Source organism: Astyanax mexicanus, chromosome 15 (assembly GCF_023375975.1).
Source record: "Astyanax mexicanus isolate ESR-SI-001 chromosome 15, AstMex3_surface, whole genome shotgun sequence".
Taxonomy (NCBI): Eukaryota; Metazoa; Chordata; class Actinopteri; order Characiformes; family Acestrorhamphidae; genus Astyanax; species Astyanax mexicanus.
Window position 1 is genome coordinate 24,617,522 of NC_064422.1, and position 15,922 is coordinate 24,633,443.

General features: G+C 35.6%; 1 protein-coding gene across 1 annotated transcript; it reads right to left on the reverse strand.

Annotated features, from left to right (window-relative positions):
• Positions 1-1,097: 1,097 nt before the first annotated feature.
• rnf151 (ring finger protein 151) lies at positions 1,098-5,785 on the reverse strand. Its single transcript, XM_049464874.1, has 4 exons — positions 5,428-5,785; positions 3,887-4,032; positions 3,677-3,773; positions 1,098-2,703 (listed from the first exon to the last, which is right to left on the reverse strand). The coding sequence occupies exons 1-4, from the start codon at positions 5,428-5,430 to the stop codon at positions 2,167-2,169; spliced, it is 783 nt and encodes a 260-aa protein (XP_049320831.1). The 5' UTR covers positions 5,431-5,785; the 3' UTR covers positions 1,098-2,166.
• Positions 5,786-15,922: the final 10,137 nt, after the last annotated feature.

Consider the following 15,922-nt stretch of genomic DNA (forward strand, 5'->3'; position numbering starts at 1 on the left):
CACGTAGGACTGCATGAAAGCACAGGGAAACAAGCTCATTTTGACACGAGTAAATGGAAATTTGTTACTAGACTAAATATTAAAGCACAAACAGTTATTAAGAACATACAGAAACATGCACTAAATGGTAATGTAAGGGTAAAACTGGTTTTAATGGTGCAGAGTGGACAAAACAGAAAAGGGTAAAAACAGAATTGTAAATCATGAACTTAGCTGGGAGTGAAATAACCAAAAGATTCAAAACAGGTCGGGCAAACAAGTCTGAAAACCAGGGGAAAACCAGAGAGCAACAAACAAACAAACAAACAAACAGGAGATTTTGGCAATACTTCGCAAACCAAGCCACACACAAACAGGTTTAAAAAGACAATCCTTCATGACTCACAAATGTGTACAGGCCAGCTGAAACAGATCAGCATTAGAGTTTAGGAACAGTTCCTGATTGGCATGTGACAGAGGTCGTTTCTTAATCTGCGTTTCTGTCTGCATTGTGTTCTTGTGAAGTCGGGAAACATCATCAGTTGCAGCCAAAGCACTGTTACATTTAGAAGTTCACAGTTTGCCAAGTAAACTTCAAATACCCGCATGTGTTCTTGATCCTCCCACATTATCGAGGATGCAAGTAACATGACTTGTGTGGGCTTCTTACAGTCCGATATCCCACAATGCACCTGGCAAGTTTTGAAAATAGTACTGCTGTCATAAAATAAAGTTTGAAGTTATTTTTAGCAGAGAATGTAGTGCTTTAGATCTCAGATATGTGTTTCATTTTTTAAGTAGACGTCTATGTGAAAAAGCTTTCAGATAGAAGTTTTTTTCTGTGCCCCTGAGAGTGGGCGTCATCAAATACGCAGTTCTCTGGAGTCTGCACTCGTGAGCTGAACTTACCAGGTCTGTTCTGGCCAAGTACGAGGTCTAAACTTGTGTTGAAACTTGTGTTTAGAAATCGCCTTAAGGAGAAAAGCATTCTTGTAGTTAAGTGAATCAACAAATGTGGAGATCAAAACATTTTGAAGTGTTTCATTTAAGCAAGACAGAAAAGTTTTTATCAAATGTTTTCTTTATTATTCAATATAAAAAATACATGCCTGTAAAAAAGTATAAAATGATAATAAAATACTGTTAATCTATTTTTTCATACATTACTTGGACATGAAATTGATATAAATAGTAATTTGAAAGACAAATAATCTACTTAAGGGTACACACAGGGATATATTATTACTTCATCAGCTGACAGGCTTTGTATCCAGAATACACCAGGGTTGGTCTGATGTTCCTCTTACAACACATAACGTTATGAATTTATCTCTATACCATTTGAAAATCAGTTTTATTTTATTTTTTTTCCAGGGGTGAAAAAACTTTTGCATGCAACTGCACAAGTTGAGAGTATAAAACAGTCAGGGTTCCCTGTTCACAGCTGATTTCATTTCACAATACTTTATTGACACCTACTGGATATCTGAACATGAAGTGCTTAAAAGCCACTAATGCAGTTTTTAACAATGATCCTAGCATTCAGCAATGTTTACTTATTTGCCATTTGATTAATTTACGAGACCATCATCATTAGAGCACAGCAAATTTGAACCATTCATGGTTAATATATTATTTAATATATTACTAGGCTCATTGTTTAAGTAGTTTTTGGGAATGTGGATTTGAGTACAAACATTTTAAGCTTGTTTCCCCAAATCTGGTAATTTTGTGTTCTGTTATCTGCATTAAGATTTTTCAAATACAAGCCATTCCTGATGTTAACCAGCTCAGAATATAGGGCTGGGCATATAAAAAGACAAAACCAAATGTTTAGTCACTTAACTTCACCCTGTAATGGCAGCAACATGAAAAAGTATTCAAACACTGGGCAACTTGAGCTGTTCATTAATCGTAGTTGGGGTACGATTAAATGGAGGTCTTTTCATCAAACACAATCTATAGATTTTTAAATTTTTAATGAACTCGTTTGCAGCTCTGTTACACATATAAATGTTTTTTTTTAAATATTATTTTAGACAGGTGTTCTCAACACGAATAGTTTCATATTCTGAAAATCAGTTATTTGACACAGCTGTAGAAGAATTCCAATTCCAACAAACACTAGGAACTGGCTTTAAACTACTGAAAACACAGATCTCAAACTTTAAAAAGAGCACGTCCACCTCAGGAGCTACTGCTAGAGGTGGAAGTAGAGGTGGAAGTAGAGGTGGAGGTAGAGGTGGAAGTGGATCTGGAGTTGCTGGAGCTGTAGTTGGCCCTAGAGCCAGTCCCAGTGCTGGTTCCTTCTCCGGGGTCCTCACTTGGCCCCTCGGGGCCCTGGCTGAGCTCCAGGCTTTCACAGATCAGGCCTATCTGCCTCCTCATGTGGTTCATGCTGCTCTGCATGCGCAGCATCTTCCTGCGCAGTGCAGCGGCGATGGTGCGCTGCCTCTGCTTCTGAGCCTCATAGCGCTGCTGCAGCTCTCTGTAGCAGTTGTGCCGGGCCTGGCTGTGCCGGTTCAGCAGCACTCCGCAGCCCATTGGACACAGCTGCCTCCAGTGGCCACAGGTGCGCTCGTGCTCCTGGGCATCCTTCCTCAGCACCCGCTCTCCACAGCCCGGATGAGGACACAGCAGCCATTCAAAAGGACACACTGAGCTGTGGAGGTACTCATCTGACAGGGGGTAGTTTGCTCTGCAGCCCTGCTGTTCATTCCGACACTGCAAAAAAATAAAATAAAATAAAATAATAATAATAAAACAATGAATAGACAAGTGTCACAAAATTTCTGAATCTGTAGCATTTTACTGGGCAGTAAGTTAAAAAAAACATTTTTGTGCATAGGCAAAATATGCATAAAGAGGGCACATGTTACATTTACAATTATTAGTTACATTAATGGCATTATTAAATGCAAAACCATAGCATGTATCAGACAGTATAATTTAATGACATCTAGTGGTTCTAGTGTGTTGGTACACTAGAAATCATGATAATAGAAACTGGTACAACTGAGGGGGCCAGTTTTAAGTCACTAGAAGTCTGTAATTGTAGTCCAATAGTCCAATGCCATTTAAATCATACCAGTTTTACAATCTAAACACATTAAAGTCTCTGGATTAAAATAAAAATAATTAGTGAACAATAGTAGCAATATACAATTGAACCATATTATCCCCTTTTGAAAAGGAAGTATACTTAAGAGCATTAAAAGTATATTTACATTAAGTAAAGAATATTAAAAGTGCATTTTATATTTAATATCCTCAATGAAAACACACATTAAATAAACTTTCTCTGTATTTCCATTAAATGTATTTTTAAGCAATATGCTTCAAATTATGCATTGTGTTATACGTAGTGTAGAAAATATATGCTTAAAATACTGCACTTAGGTGTAGTTTTTTTCAGTGTAATTAAGGTGTACACAATATGTGCATCAATATGTGAAGTAGTACATTTAGAATATACTTCAAGTGTATTAAAAAGGTGTTTAAAAAACAATCTTAAATCTACTTAAGTTTGCAGAAGATATATACAAAAAAGCACTCTACCACATCAAATTGAAGACTTGAGCTGACTGTTCAGTTGCTGCCTAATATGTAGATTCCACTGTTTGACAGTAACGTCATGGCTGATCAGTGTATATACATAATTTTACACATTTAGTGTTATTATTCACTTTCTGCTTACCTTGATAAGTAAACGGCTGATGGATTTGCTCAGCTTGAACATAATGAACATGAGGCTCTGACTGATAGCCTTCCTGCAGCACGGGCATGTTTCCTGTCTGGATTAAATAAAGACAGGCCATTCAGAAGAAAAAAAAAAACATCACACAGTGATCACACGCTGTAAATGCATTGCTGTTCTTAAAGGTGTAAATCATGGCGATTCTCATACCTCCTCATCCACTGTAAAATACACCTCTTACAGAATATGTGGTTACAGGCCACGCGTACAGGGCAGCGTAGAACACCTCTGCAGATGATACAGATCAGATCATGGTCAGGGGTGTCCACAAACAGCTCCACTTCATAGCCACCACTCTAAAAAACACAACCGACCGAAACAGAGGTTAATTGTTAGTTTAATTGTTAATTATTTAATTCAGTCTTTTTTTACATACAGATAAAATCAACCGTGTTTATTATTATTGTAAGTTTTGAGACTTACAGAGCTCACGCAAATAGTTATGTGAACAATGTTAACAAACAATAGGAGAGACAGGAAGCCACAAGGCATGTGCGGAGCATTTGTGGAACTGGACATGGATGAGTGTCCGTCGATGGCTTGGAAACCACTATTCTCCTGGAGTGTAGAAAAAAGGAAGAAACTTGTGGAGCTGTGGACTGAGCACAAGTGTCTCTCTGACCTGTCTTCCTTATTTATAATAATAATAATAATAATAAAATAATAATAAAATAATCTCAGAAAGAATCTAGTTGCAGTCTTGCCAATAGTAACCCTGCAAGATCCTCAATCTTTGCAAAATCTTAACCTGTGACTAAAAAAAAAGTCCTTGACTTGACTTTAGATGTGAGAGGGTGTCACACTTTAGTCTATTAAAAGAGTCTATTAAGAGTTTTTTTCAAAGTCATCAAGTGAATGGTTAGCATAAGAGAGTTAGCCTCAGGTCAGCAATGTGAAATGTGTTGATTTAAGCCCTATACGGACGGGATTAGGTACTAGGGGGGGGAACTCTGTGAAAAATTTATCAAACTTCTACTCAGTGATAAAACTCTGCAATTGAAAAAACAGGAGGATCAGTTAGTTTTTTGGCTTTCTCGGTACATAATATCGCGTTCAGTAGCTCCTCCTAATAATAAAATAAAAGTTCAGCAAAAAAACAGACTGTAATTTTCTCTGAGATCATCTGAAAAAAAAAAACACATACATGTTCGTTCCGGACGGGAATAAAATCACAGAGGACCCACCCGAAAAGAGAACATTACTGCAGGACTTCCTGAGAAACTAATCCTGTCTGGATAGGACTTTTAAGACTAATTCTTAGACCAGGGAATCAATTTTGTGTTACTAATGCCAAACACATCAAACTGAAGGAAGGCTAATGTTATGCTAATGCTAAGGTTAGGCTAGCTGGATGTAAATATGAACAGGTCTATTACTAACCATAATAACAGACAAGTGCCTAATCATTTTGAACACAAATTAACCACACATAACAACTACCATACAATAAGTTTTAACATGCTATTGACTTGCTATTGACAAACTCATAATAGTTTTAAACTCTAAAGTAAAAAAAAAACAGAAGCATTAGATAGGTAGCTTGCTCATTAGTTAGCACTTTATCGCTCTATAAAAAACACAAAAGAATACTGTGGACTGTTTAAAAATAATCTACCACCAAAAATGAACAAAACACAAATCTTTCACTAACTCTAAAAGCTTTTAGTCACATTACAAAGTCATCAACTTACCATATCTCAGGCGTCCAGTGTTAGAAGATCACAGGCAGTTGTGCAGTGATACATGCTAAATGTTACTGTGCCCATAACAGGTGCTTCCATCCCAACAACACACAGCTTAAACATGTCCAGATAAGACCATTTGACCCTGGATGATTCAGAAATCTATTCCACATTTCCATTTTCTTTCCTTCTTTTCCTTTCTAGCACAAATGTGACAAATGTGGCTAGCACCTGACAACCTGACAACAACCAGCCGCCGACCCACAGAGGCCTGGTACAGTATTATCCAGGTTTTACTCAGTGGACAAAAGTGCAAAAGTGTTGCTATTGGTTACCGCTCAGCTTTTCAATGGCTGCCGGCTCTAGAGGCTAACAGGCTCTATTCTGTGGAGGCCGCAGCTCTGAATGGCTTTGGGGAACAGTGTTCCTACAGCATTTTCTGTAGGTTGCCTGATGTAAAGTAATGTGACCCATGTTATGTGGAAATGAAACATAATAATGTAATAAACTCTTTCAATTTCTATCTATATATTTTCAAATATGCCAAATTTCAAACCTGACATCTAATATTTTCCTTATGAAAACAGATTAGCGTAATGCTAAATGCTAAATACCTTCAAAAATAATCCAGATTAGCCAGAAATCTTTTGTTTCTTAGGAAACGAAACAGTGTTTTCTGTCTCAAATTAATGTATTCATTCTCAATGTGTACAAGCTAGAAGCTGTTGAAAGTTCAAGTTTATTCTTAAAAACAATATATATATATATATATTTTTTCTTTTTATTTCTGATAAATAAATACTAATGAATACTGAAGCCATCCAGACCATGAAGAAACACACAAGGAATCCTGTAATAATTTAACAAAAAATGGTAAACAAACGAAAATGCTCATTTAGTTGCCCTTTTATCTGGGGTGCTGTTAACTTCTGGTTTCTGAAGCTGGTATGTTCAGAGTTCTTGACATTTTTTAGATTGACTATTTTATTTACTTTGTTGAATAGTGAACATTACTCAAATAGGGTTGTTAACTTTATCACTTCACAACACAACTGATGCCATTAAACACATTGAGAGGGAAATAAACTCAAGTAATTAACTCTGTTAACTGAAAGCCATTCCAGGTGACTCTACCTCATAAAGCTGTAAAATAAAACATATTCTGGTTTGTTTAACACTATTTTGTTCACTAAGTAATTATTATATTTTCAAAGTTTCATAGTTTAGATGACTTTCAAATTAATCTACGAAATACATTTAAATGAAAAAAAAAAACCCACAAAATTTAATGTGTGTTCAAACTATTGACTTGTAGATTGGCTTGTCAGTTTTGGTCGTAACAGTTCAAATAGTGGAGCGTTGCTTACCTCCTGGTGTTGCTCCTTACTGTGCTCTACCAATATGCCAGCATTTCATGAAGGAACTACTGCTTATTTAGCAGCCATTCACACACTGTTTTTTTTTCCTGATGAATATATTTGTGTTTTGATGTTGCACTGCCTGTTGCCACCACTGTAAACAGGTGATGACATTTTTTTTATTAGTATTCATTTCATTAGTATTTTGTAAAACGTGTGTGAAAAATGCATACTACTTTAACAAAAAGGTAATTATGAAACCAGACAAGGTTTTTTGAAAGGTACCTTTACTTTTAAGATAATAGCTTGTCCTGTTTACCACCGCACACTTATCACCTGCAGGTGATACCTTTTCTTTCTGCATGTTGTGTTTTTATGTAGTACTAGAGAAACACAAACAACATGAAGCTGCACATGCTTTAGCACACACATCCACTTCATTAAAATAAAAAAACATGCCATAAAAAGCAGTAAAAGGCCCAGGATCCTTTATCTGCAGGAGCGGAGTGGAAGCTGTTCTTTCAAAGTCAGAGTTTATTAAGGCTATTTTATTGTCTTGGGGAGATAAGAAAAAAAAAAACAAGAATAATAATTGCAGGGAAACAACACCATTCAAAGTCAGTTGATGGTCATCTAATGTGGTATATGCTGATATTAATATTAATAAAAAAAAAAAGTTGTTTATTTATGTGTAGGCTTAAGCAGTGTTATTCCAGTCCATAATGTACCTCTGCAGTGCCACTCAAGTCATGTTTGAGTGAAATTGACACACAGAGAAATGCAGCTAGATATTTCAAACAGAAGCCAAGGCTAAGAATGCTAGCTACCTCAGCTAGCGAATGATCCTTATCTTGCCCTGTGTGGCTAGTATCTTTTAGCTGGAAAACAGTTATTAAAAGGGTAGTAAACTGAAACTGAGTGTAATAAGTGATGCTAAATGCTTTATTTTGTTAAATTTGTGTTTATTAAGTGCAAAAAGCAGTTGCAGTTGATCTTTTTTCCGTGTCAGCTCTCTTGTGAGTGAGGCCCAATCACAAAGAAATAAATGAAATCATTGTTCAGGTCTAAATTATTTAGTATTTTTACTCATTTGGCCAAAAAACGGAAGTGCCTATCCAAGTATTCTGTTCATCTCAAATATACTAAGTACCAATTAAGCACACCCTTACTGTAGTACTGTTTATAAAGAAGATGTAGAATCATTTTAGTTTTAAATGAAAACAGTAGCATTTGTTCATATGAAATAAAATGTCTGGACTAATAAAAAGTAACAGTTTTATTGTTTTCACAGTTTTTTTTTTTTTTTTGCTTTGTCTTTGGCCATAACTGGTCTGTCTTGCTCATAAATCCTATCACAACAAAATAACTTAATGATAAGACCAGGGATCCAGGAAATGGCACGTGCCTTATACATGTCTGATATCCAACACAGCCTTTATTTTTTTTTTATCACACATCAAATGAACAGGCCTTCATTTTAGATGCCATAAAATAAATGGTTTATGTAGTTATTATTTACAACTCAAATCATTGTTGCTGAGTTACATAAAAACGAAAAGATTTCCCATCCCCACCCTGCATAGTTATGATGCTGGTTACTGCATGGAGCACACACCCCTTCCCATCACACACTGATTCACTTCCTGCTCTGTATAGAAAGTAAACAGTCATTAAATATTTTATCCACTTGCAAACACACCACACGCATACACACATCTTCAAAAAGTATAATCTTTTATGTAACAGCATACAATTAAAGTAGCACTCTTGAGGCATGCTAGGAATTTCCTTAAAACATGAACCATAAAAGGAAACTGTAGGGTAAAACTTATTTTTCTGTGAGAGTTATTCATTAGCAGACATGAATAAAGTACTAGAGATTCAGACTTCAGTAAAATTACAAGTGCTCTATAAATAAAGTCACTTGAGTAGTGACTTGAGGGTTCTTTAAGCACCACACTTTAAGTAGAAGTAGTGAAGTATATATTTTTTAAAATTAGGGTTTAGAATAAATAAATAGGTATTGTATTGTTTATTTTGTTTCAAATGTTTAGGCAAAGGGACACTCACAATTCCTTTAGCTGTAGCAGCGGTAAAAGAACAGGAATGTACTAGTCTTCAATTAACTCTTAAAACAAACTTGCCTAAATTAAAGGCGTTAGGACATTTAACAAAATCAGCTTGAAAGGTCCCTAGTTGGTTACATACAGTTGTTTTGTATGTAAAATCAAGTAATTAGAGCAAATTATAATACTGAGCTTAACTCTTTATAAAACAAAAAGTTTATACCATAGTTAGTTAAGATCCTGCAGTGTAATTGGCTGAGAGGCATTTTATGAGTGACATTATCTGCCGGTAATGCACTGTACCCGAAGCTCTTCATGCATTACTCCACCACATATAGGTAACCTAGCAAAGATGCAGCGCATACAAGCCAAACAGCGCAGCTACAAACAGAGCAGCAATGGAACTATTTTAACTCGCAGAGTTTTATAACTAAACATATTGTATTTTCTTGTCCTCTTTAACTCAAAATCTTTTAATAAACAGCAATACTGGAGCTGTGGTATAATCACAATAATACACTTGAGGTTCATGCTGAAATTCGCTCAAATTATGAGTTTAATCAAATCAAACTACAGTGCAGAACATCTAACGCTCTGGCTTTAGTGATAATGTGGAATTGGAATGATACTAACATATTTATAACTATTAAACTCATCATGGCCTTGTAGTGGGTGCCAGATGTATGGGACATTGTATTTTTGAAGTTGTGGACTTGTGTGCACCAGGATTACCTTATAGAATGCATTTCCACCCACAGAGGACAGCTCAGCTGGTGGTAATGATTGTGACTAGAATACTAGAAACCACAGAGCATTTACCTATTATGTCATAGCACCAGCTTAGCATGATAGTATTTACGTGAAACTGCATAGCAACATTTTTGTAACTTGGTTTACCAGATGCCTCCACCTGGGAAACTGCAGTAATCACTTGGCAACAAGGTTGCAATCAGAAAATGCTATAAAATGCTATGGGCTCCTGGTTTTTGGACCTCTGCCATGTTGTGTAATTAAAACAAGCCTTCCTAAAATTGTTTGTAACGAGTTCTCATTTAAAGGTAGCTTTTGTGGTATGCTTGCTGTTATGAAATAATGACTTAAAGACTGTTTGTTGCAACTGCTCATGCATTGTAAGTACAGTCATATACAGCAACAAAAACGTACAAAGGATTTGTTGAATGAAATTGTACACATACATTTTTTAATTTTTAATTTTAGTATTTTTAAAACACAGGGATTTTTTTTTAGTTTATTGCGTACTGTTACCTTTCATAAGCACACAAAAATGTAATACAGCATATGGCAATATTTGAGTTTTATCGTTATACTTAACTTACTAAAGTTGAGACAGAATGCCTGCAATCTCTACCTAATGCCAAAGTAGTTTATCCTTATAATTTGTCCTAAGCTTTGTGTAATAATCTCTTTCCCAGTCTCAATTCTTTTGCAGCCACCAACAGGTTTTTTTTCCAGGATTGCCCTGTATTTAGCTCCATCAATCTTCCCATCAACTGCTGACAGAAAAGATCTCCATAGCACCACCACTATGTCTCACAATGGGGAGGGTGTGTTCGGAGTACAACCTATAGTTGTCCTGTGGACAGATTCTCCCACCTGAGCTGTGGATTTCTGCAGCTCCTCCAGAGTGACCATGGGCCTTTTGGGCTCTTCTCCGATCAGTGTTTTCCTTGCTTGATCTGTCTGGGTGGACCTAACCCTGCTTTGAACTTCTCCACAACTTTATCTCTGACCTTTCTGGTGAGTTGCTTGGTCTTCATGATGCTGTTTGTTCACTAGCATTCTCTAACAAATCACTGAGGCCTTCACAGAACAGGTGTATTATATATACTGAGTATATACTGAGACACACTTACACATAGCTGGACTCTATTAACTAATAAAGAGCCTTTTGAAGGCACTGTATTTTATTTATGTGTTTCAGAATAAAGGGGGCTGAATACTTCACAGTGCATGTCACACTTTTCTGATTTTTATTTTAATCCATTTTTTCAACCAAGTATAATTTTTGTTTCACTTCACAACTTCACATGTGCTATTTTGTGTTGGTCTATCACTTAAAATCTCAATAAAGTACATTTAAGGTAAACCATGGCAAACCATTTTATAGTCTATATTAAACATTCATTTGTGTTAAATTTTGTATTTTATCTGCCGGATTGCCTACTGCATTACAAAGTACAGACTAGACATTCAGTTTTGAGGTGTCAGCTTTAGAAAAACTCACTTGTTGCAGACACTTGGGTCAGCACATGCAAGATTAGTCACATGACACTTGCTTCACTTGCTCTTAATCACAATAAGGTTTTTGATTAGATGTAATTATGCATGATTAGCTGAAAGCCTACATTTAATATTGAGGACACTTTCTCATTCGTTTTACTGCTTAATGCAGTAGACTGTTTTAATTACCTCAGGATGGATGAATAACAGTACATGGGAAATTCTGTAAGTTGCACTATTGTCTGTTCAAAATAAATTAACAGAAGGAAACCCAATAAAATCATACCCGAACCGCTGGGTTCATACGGCTTTGTAAACCAAACTATGAGTCTTGTGTACCTATACATCCCTACTTCTTACTCCTCCAAAAAATTAAACTTGTGCAGTTTAATTTTGATGCTAATTGCTGTACCTTGACATTAATCATGGTAACAGCTGCCTGTAGGTCCTATAATTATATTTTTTGCATTGTTGGAGACTTCTTTACTCATCTTGTGCTCTGCTCTTAGTAAAATCCTATATTATCTAATTCTCTCCAGCTGACGTGCTGCATCTGGATGCTGAACTTCGCCTTTTAACATCCAGTAACAGACTGACTCATCTATGGAAAGTCGTACATATATTAAAACATATTGTCTAACAGCGGTCACCAGTCTTTCAACAGATTTCTAGGAAGGATCTGCTTCCTTGTCTGGTGTTTTGACAGACAACTGTCGACACCAAGAAATCTATAATTAGTGGAGAAATGATACCAGTACATGATTCAGAGAGCTGTAAACACTGACATCATTATTGCTACAACTCTAACCATGACCTTACATGTAAAATCCCAAGTACATGTCAACTAGGGAGACAGTTTAAGATGTAAATAAAAACAAAATTATATTATTTGCACATCTCATAGACCAGGGGTCGGCAATTAAGTTTAACCGTGGGCCAGATATTTTCTAAGCCATTTCATGGCGGGCCACAAAAAATCGATGACTAGTAGCTCTCCAGCCCAGAGGGTTGTTGAACTCAATTGCAGAACAGTTGATCTCAAAGCAGGTAAACCCAAGAAGAAAGAAAAAATATATAAATAAACACACCGCTCCTCACGGGTTATCAAACCCATTGTCATCAGGGTCACGGCCCAATACACTACCGCTGCCCCGGCTAGTGAATTGGGACACAACCGGGAAAAAATAAGGAGATATGGAGCCCAAGAATGGGTGAAAAAACAAGAACGGGCGGGAACTAAAGTTGTGCCAAGCGACTGGAAACAGGGGAGGGATGTAAACAAAACCTGGCCAGAGACGCATTTTATTATTATTATTATTTTATTATTATTTTCATTATCGTTTTATATATTTATAGTTATATATATTTTCATTAAAAACAGGCTGATGATTTTGTACTGGAAATCACTGCATGGACTCAAAATAATTTCCATAAATCATTACTGTCTGTGAATACAGTTCACTGTGAAATACACACATGCAATTCAAAGCTGTGTCATTAAACAAAGAAGCCATATCACCATAACATCATCCAGAAAAGACTTTGTTTTCTCTTTGCCAAAGCTCTTTCAAAATTATAAAATTTTAAATAAATCTAACCACAGAACACTTCTATATTTTGCCATGGTTAATTTTAATGTACCTTTTAAACATCACTTTCAACATGTGATATGTGTCCCATGTTCCAAAGTGAAAAAAAAAAATATTTCATACAATTTGCAAATCTTTGCATTCTGTTTTAATTTACATTAATTACATTTTACACAGCTTCTCAAACGTTTTTTTGGAATATCTGTTGTAAGTAAATAATTTAATGCAACTAAAGGGGAAAACATCTCTTATTTTAGAGATTTTAAGCAATAATAAAGCATGTTTACTCACAATAATATAGCTTTTCTATTAATTACATTTTAAAAATATTAAGTGCATTTATTCAGTTTTATGTGTTTAGTTAATTTACCTCCATCTCTCAGAATTGCTAAAATAAAGCTCAAAATATCTACTGATTATCTACTGTATTTCCATGCACTTCAGTTTGCTTATCTTGTTCTATGCATGTAGGACAACTGTCTGATTCCCCAGCCTTCTGCTCCACAATGTATCTGTATATATTTGATCTGTTAATTCTTTAAAACTGGAAGTGTTGGTTTGTCATCCTCAGATCATATTATAGTTTTTATTATGCTCCACCTGCATGTCACTCCTCACCGCAGGGTGGATTACAATAGCCAAAAGAAACAAAAACAGAGTGAAAGAAGAACTGAAAGTAAGTTAGTGTGGGAGTTCAGATGAAATGATAATAATGTCGTAAACTGCCTAACATAGTCAAGCAATAGCTTAAAATAGATCTTCAGTGAGTCACTGGAAACGGGAAAAGAACAACAATGAACACACAGATACTCCCACAAACACACACACACACACACACACACACACACACACAAACACTTAAGAAGAGTTTCACACGCGTCCCAGAAAAGCTGTAAAAAAAGATGAGTCATCATGCCAGGACGAACATTGCAAAACTCTTCATTATACAGCTAATAATGCATACACTCTAAAAAACAGAGGTACGATATGAGTACTTTTTTGTACTCGAAGGTACATTCTTTATAATTGTACCCTCAAAGGTACAATATTGGTCTTTACAGGGTCAGATTTGTTCCCTCTGAAGTACAAAGTCATTTCTAACAGCAATAAGTACAGATTTGTACCATTTAACCAGCCAAAAGGTACATTCAGTATTCTGCATCACTGTACTAATGAACAGTATATATTTAAATTGCACATTTTTTATTTGAAAGCCAGACAATTTTGTATCATCAAGTTTTTGAGCCATTTTTAGTTGATGATAATGTTTATAATCTTTATAATCTATACTGGCACAAAAACCATGGGTACAAAAAAGGACTTTCACTGAAAGGTACTTTTTTGAACCTTAATATAAGGTACAGCCCCAGCGACAAGCTTTGTACTCTTTTAAGTACAAATCTGTACTTATATTTCTTAGAGTGTACATACATTAATGCAGCTCGACTTTCTGACTGTGGTTTATTCTCCTGTCCAGCTACAACCCTAAATTAGAAATAATATACAGTGTGTACGGAAAATATTCACACCCCTTTATATTTTTCACTCTTTCTTTCATTGCAGCCATTTTATTTCTTATTAATGTACATTCAGCACCCTATCTTGACTGAAACAAAAATCACAAATTATTTTTTTTTTGCAAATTTATTAAAAAAGAAAAAGTGAAATATCAAAATGTCATAAGTATTCAGACCCTTTGCTGTGACACTCATTTTTAACTCTTTAACATGGTGTCCACTTCTTCTGATTCTCCTTGAGATGGTTCTACTTCTTCATTGGAGTCCAGCTGTTTAATTAAAGTGATTAGACTGAATTAGGAAAGGTACACACCTGTCTATATGGGACCTCACATTGCATGTCAGAGAAAATGAGAATCATGAAGTGGAAGGAACTAGGACTTCCAGACTATGAGAAATTAGATTCTCTGGTCTGATGAGATGAAATTGAACTTTTTGGCATTAATTATAAGCAGTATGTGTGGAGAAAACCAGGCACAGCTCATCACCTGCCCAATACAATCCCAACAGTGAAACTGCTGCAGGTACAGGACGACTGGGTGCAATTGAAGGAAAGATGAACGCAGTCAAGTACAGAGATATCCTGAAAGAAAACCTTTCAGAGTGCTCTGGACCTCAGACTGGGCCAAAGGTTCCCCTTCCAACAAGACAATGAGCCTAAGCACACAGCTAAAATAACAAAGAAGTGACTTCAGAACAACACTGTGACCATTCTTGACCGGCCCAGCCAGAGTCCTGACCTAAACCCAGACCTGAAAATGGCTGTTCACCAAAGTTCACCATCCAAGCTCACGAAACTGGAGAGAATCTGCAAGGAAGAATGACCGATACCCAATATACCCAAATTCAAGAGGGAAAATTGTTGCATTATTCCCAAGAAGACTTATGGCTATACTAAAGGGTCTGAATACTTATGACCATGTGATATTTCAGTTTTTGTTTTTAATAAATTTGCAAACATTTCTGCATTTCTGTTTATTTTTTGTCAAGATGGGGTGCTGAGTGTACATTAATGAGAAATAATATAAAATAAAATAAATTCAATTAAATTAAAAAACTTTTTCTGATTTTAGCAAATGGCTGCAATGAAACAAAGATCAAAAATGTAAAGGGGTCTGAATACTTTATGTACCCACTGTATTCAGCTAAATAGACACACCAGCAATGGAAGCAATTAATTCCTAGATAGAGTTCATGAAATATTCAGTTTAATTGGCAGTTGACAGCTGATTTCAATATACATACATATATATATAAAATATTTAAAAATAGTTGGAGCGGGGGCAATTTAAAGCTAGTAATGAGGTACTAAAATAAATGAATTTTGTGACATTTTTTGAGTCATTTTAAACACATAGAGGTCAACAGGTGATTGTGTGTATTTCTGTGTATTTTTCCATAGTTGCATTTTGTTGTACAAAAAAGAAAATAGCAAGAGTTATTAAGTAAGTAATATTTATTAAGGTAATATAGGCAAAACATGCTATACTATTATACAACTTCCAGTATGGAATACAGACAAGAACATGTAGCACAAGAAAAAAAAAAGAAAATTGTAACCATAGAAAAACATGTAAAATGCTAAAGGACAAATCACCCCAGTTTTCAAAGTTTCTGCATAATTAAACTATTACAATAGAAGTGAAAATTCAGTAATACCTAGTGGCCTGGTGTGAAATCTTCTGTAGAATCTTACAATCTCTTAGGTACATGCAGGTTGTTGGGCGAAAAAA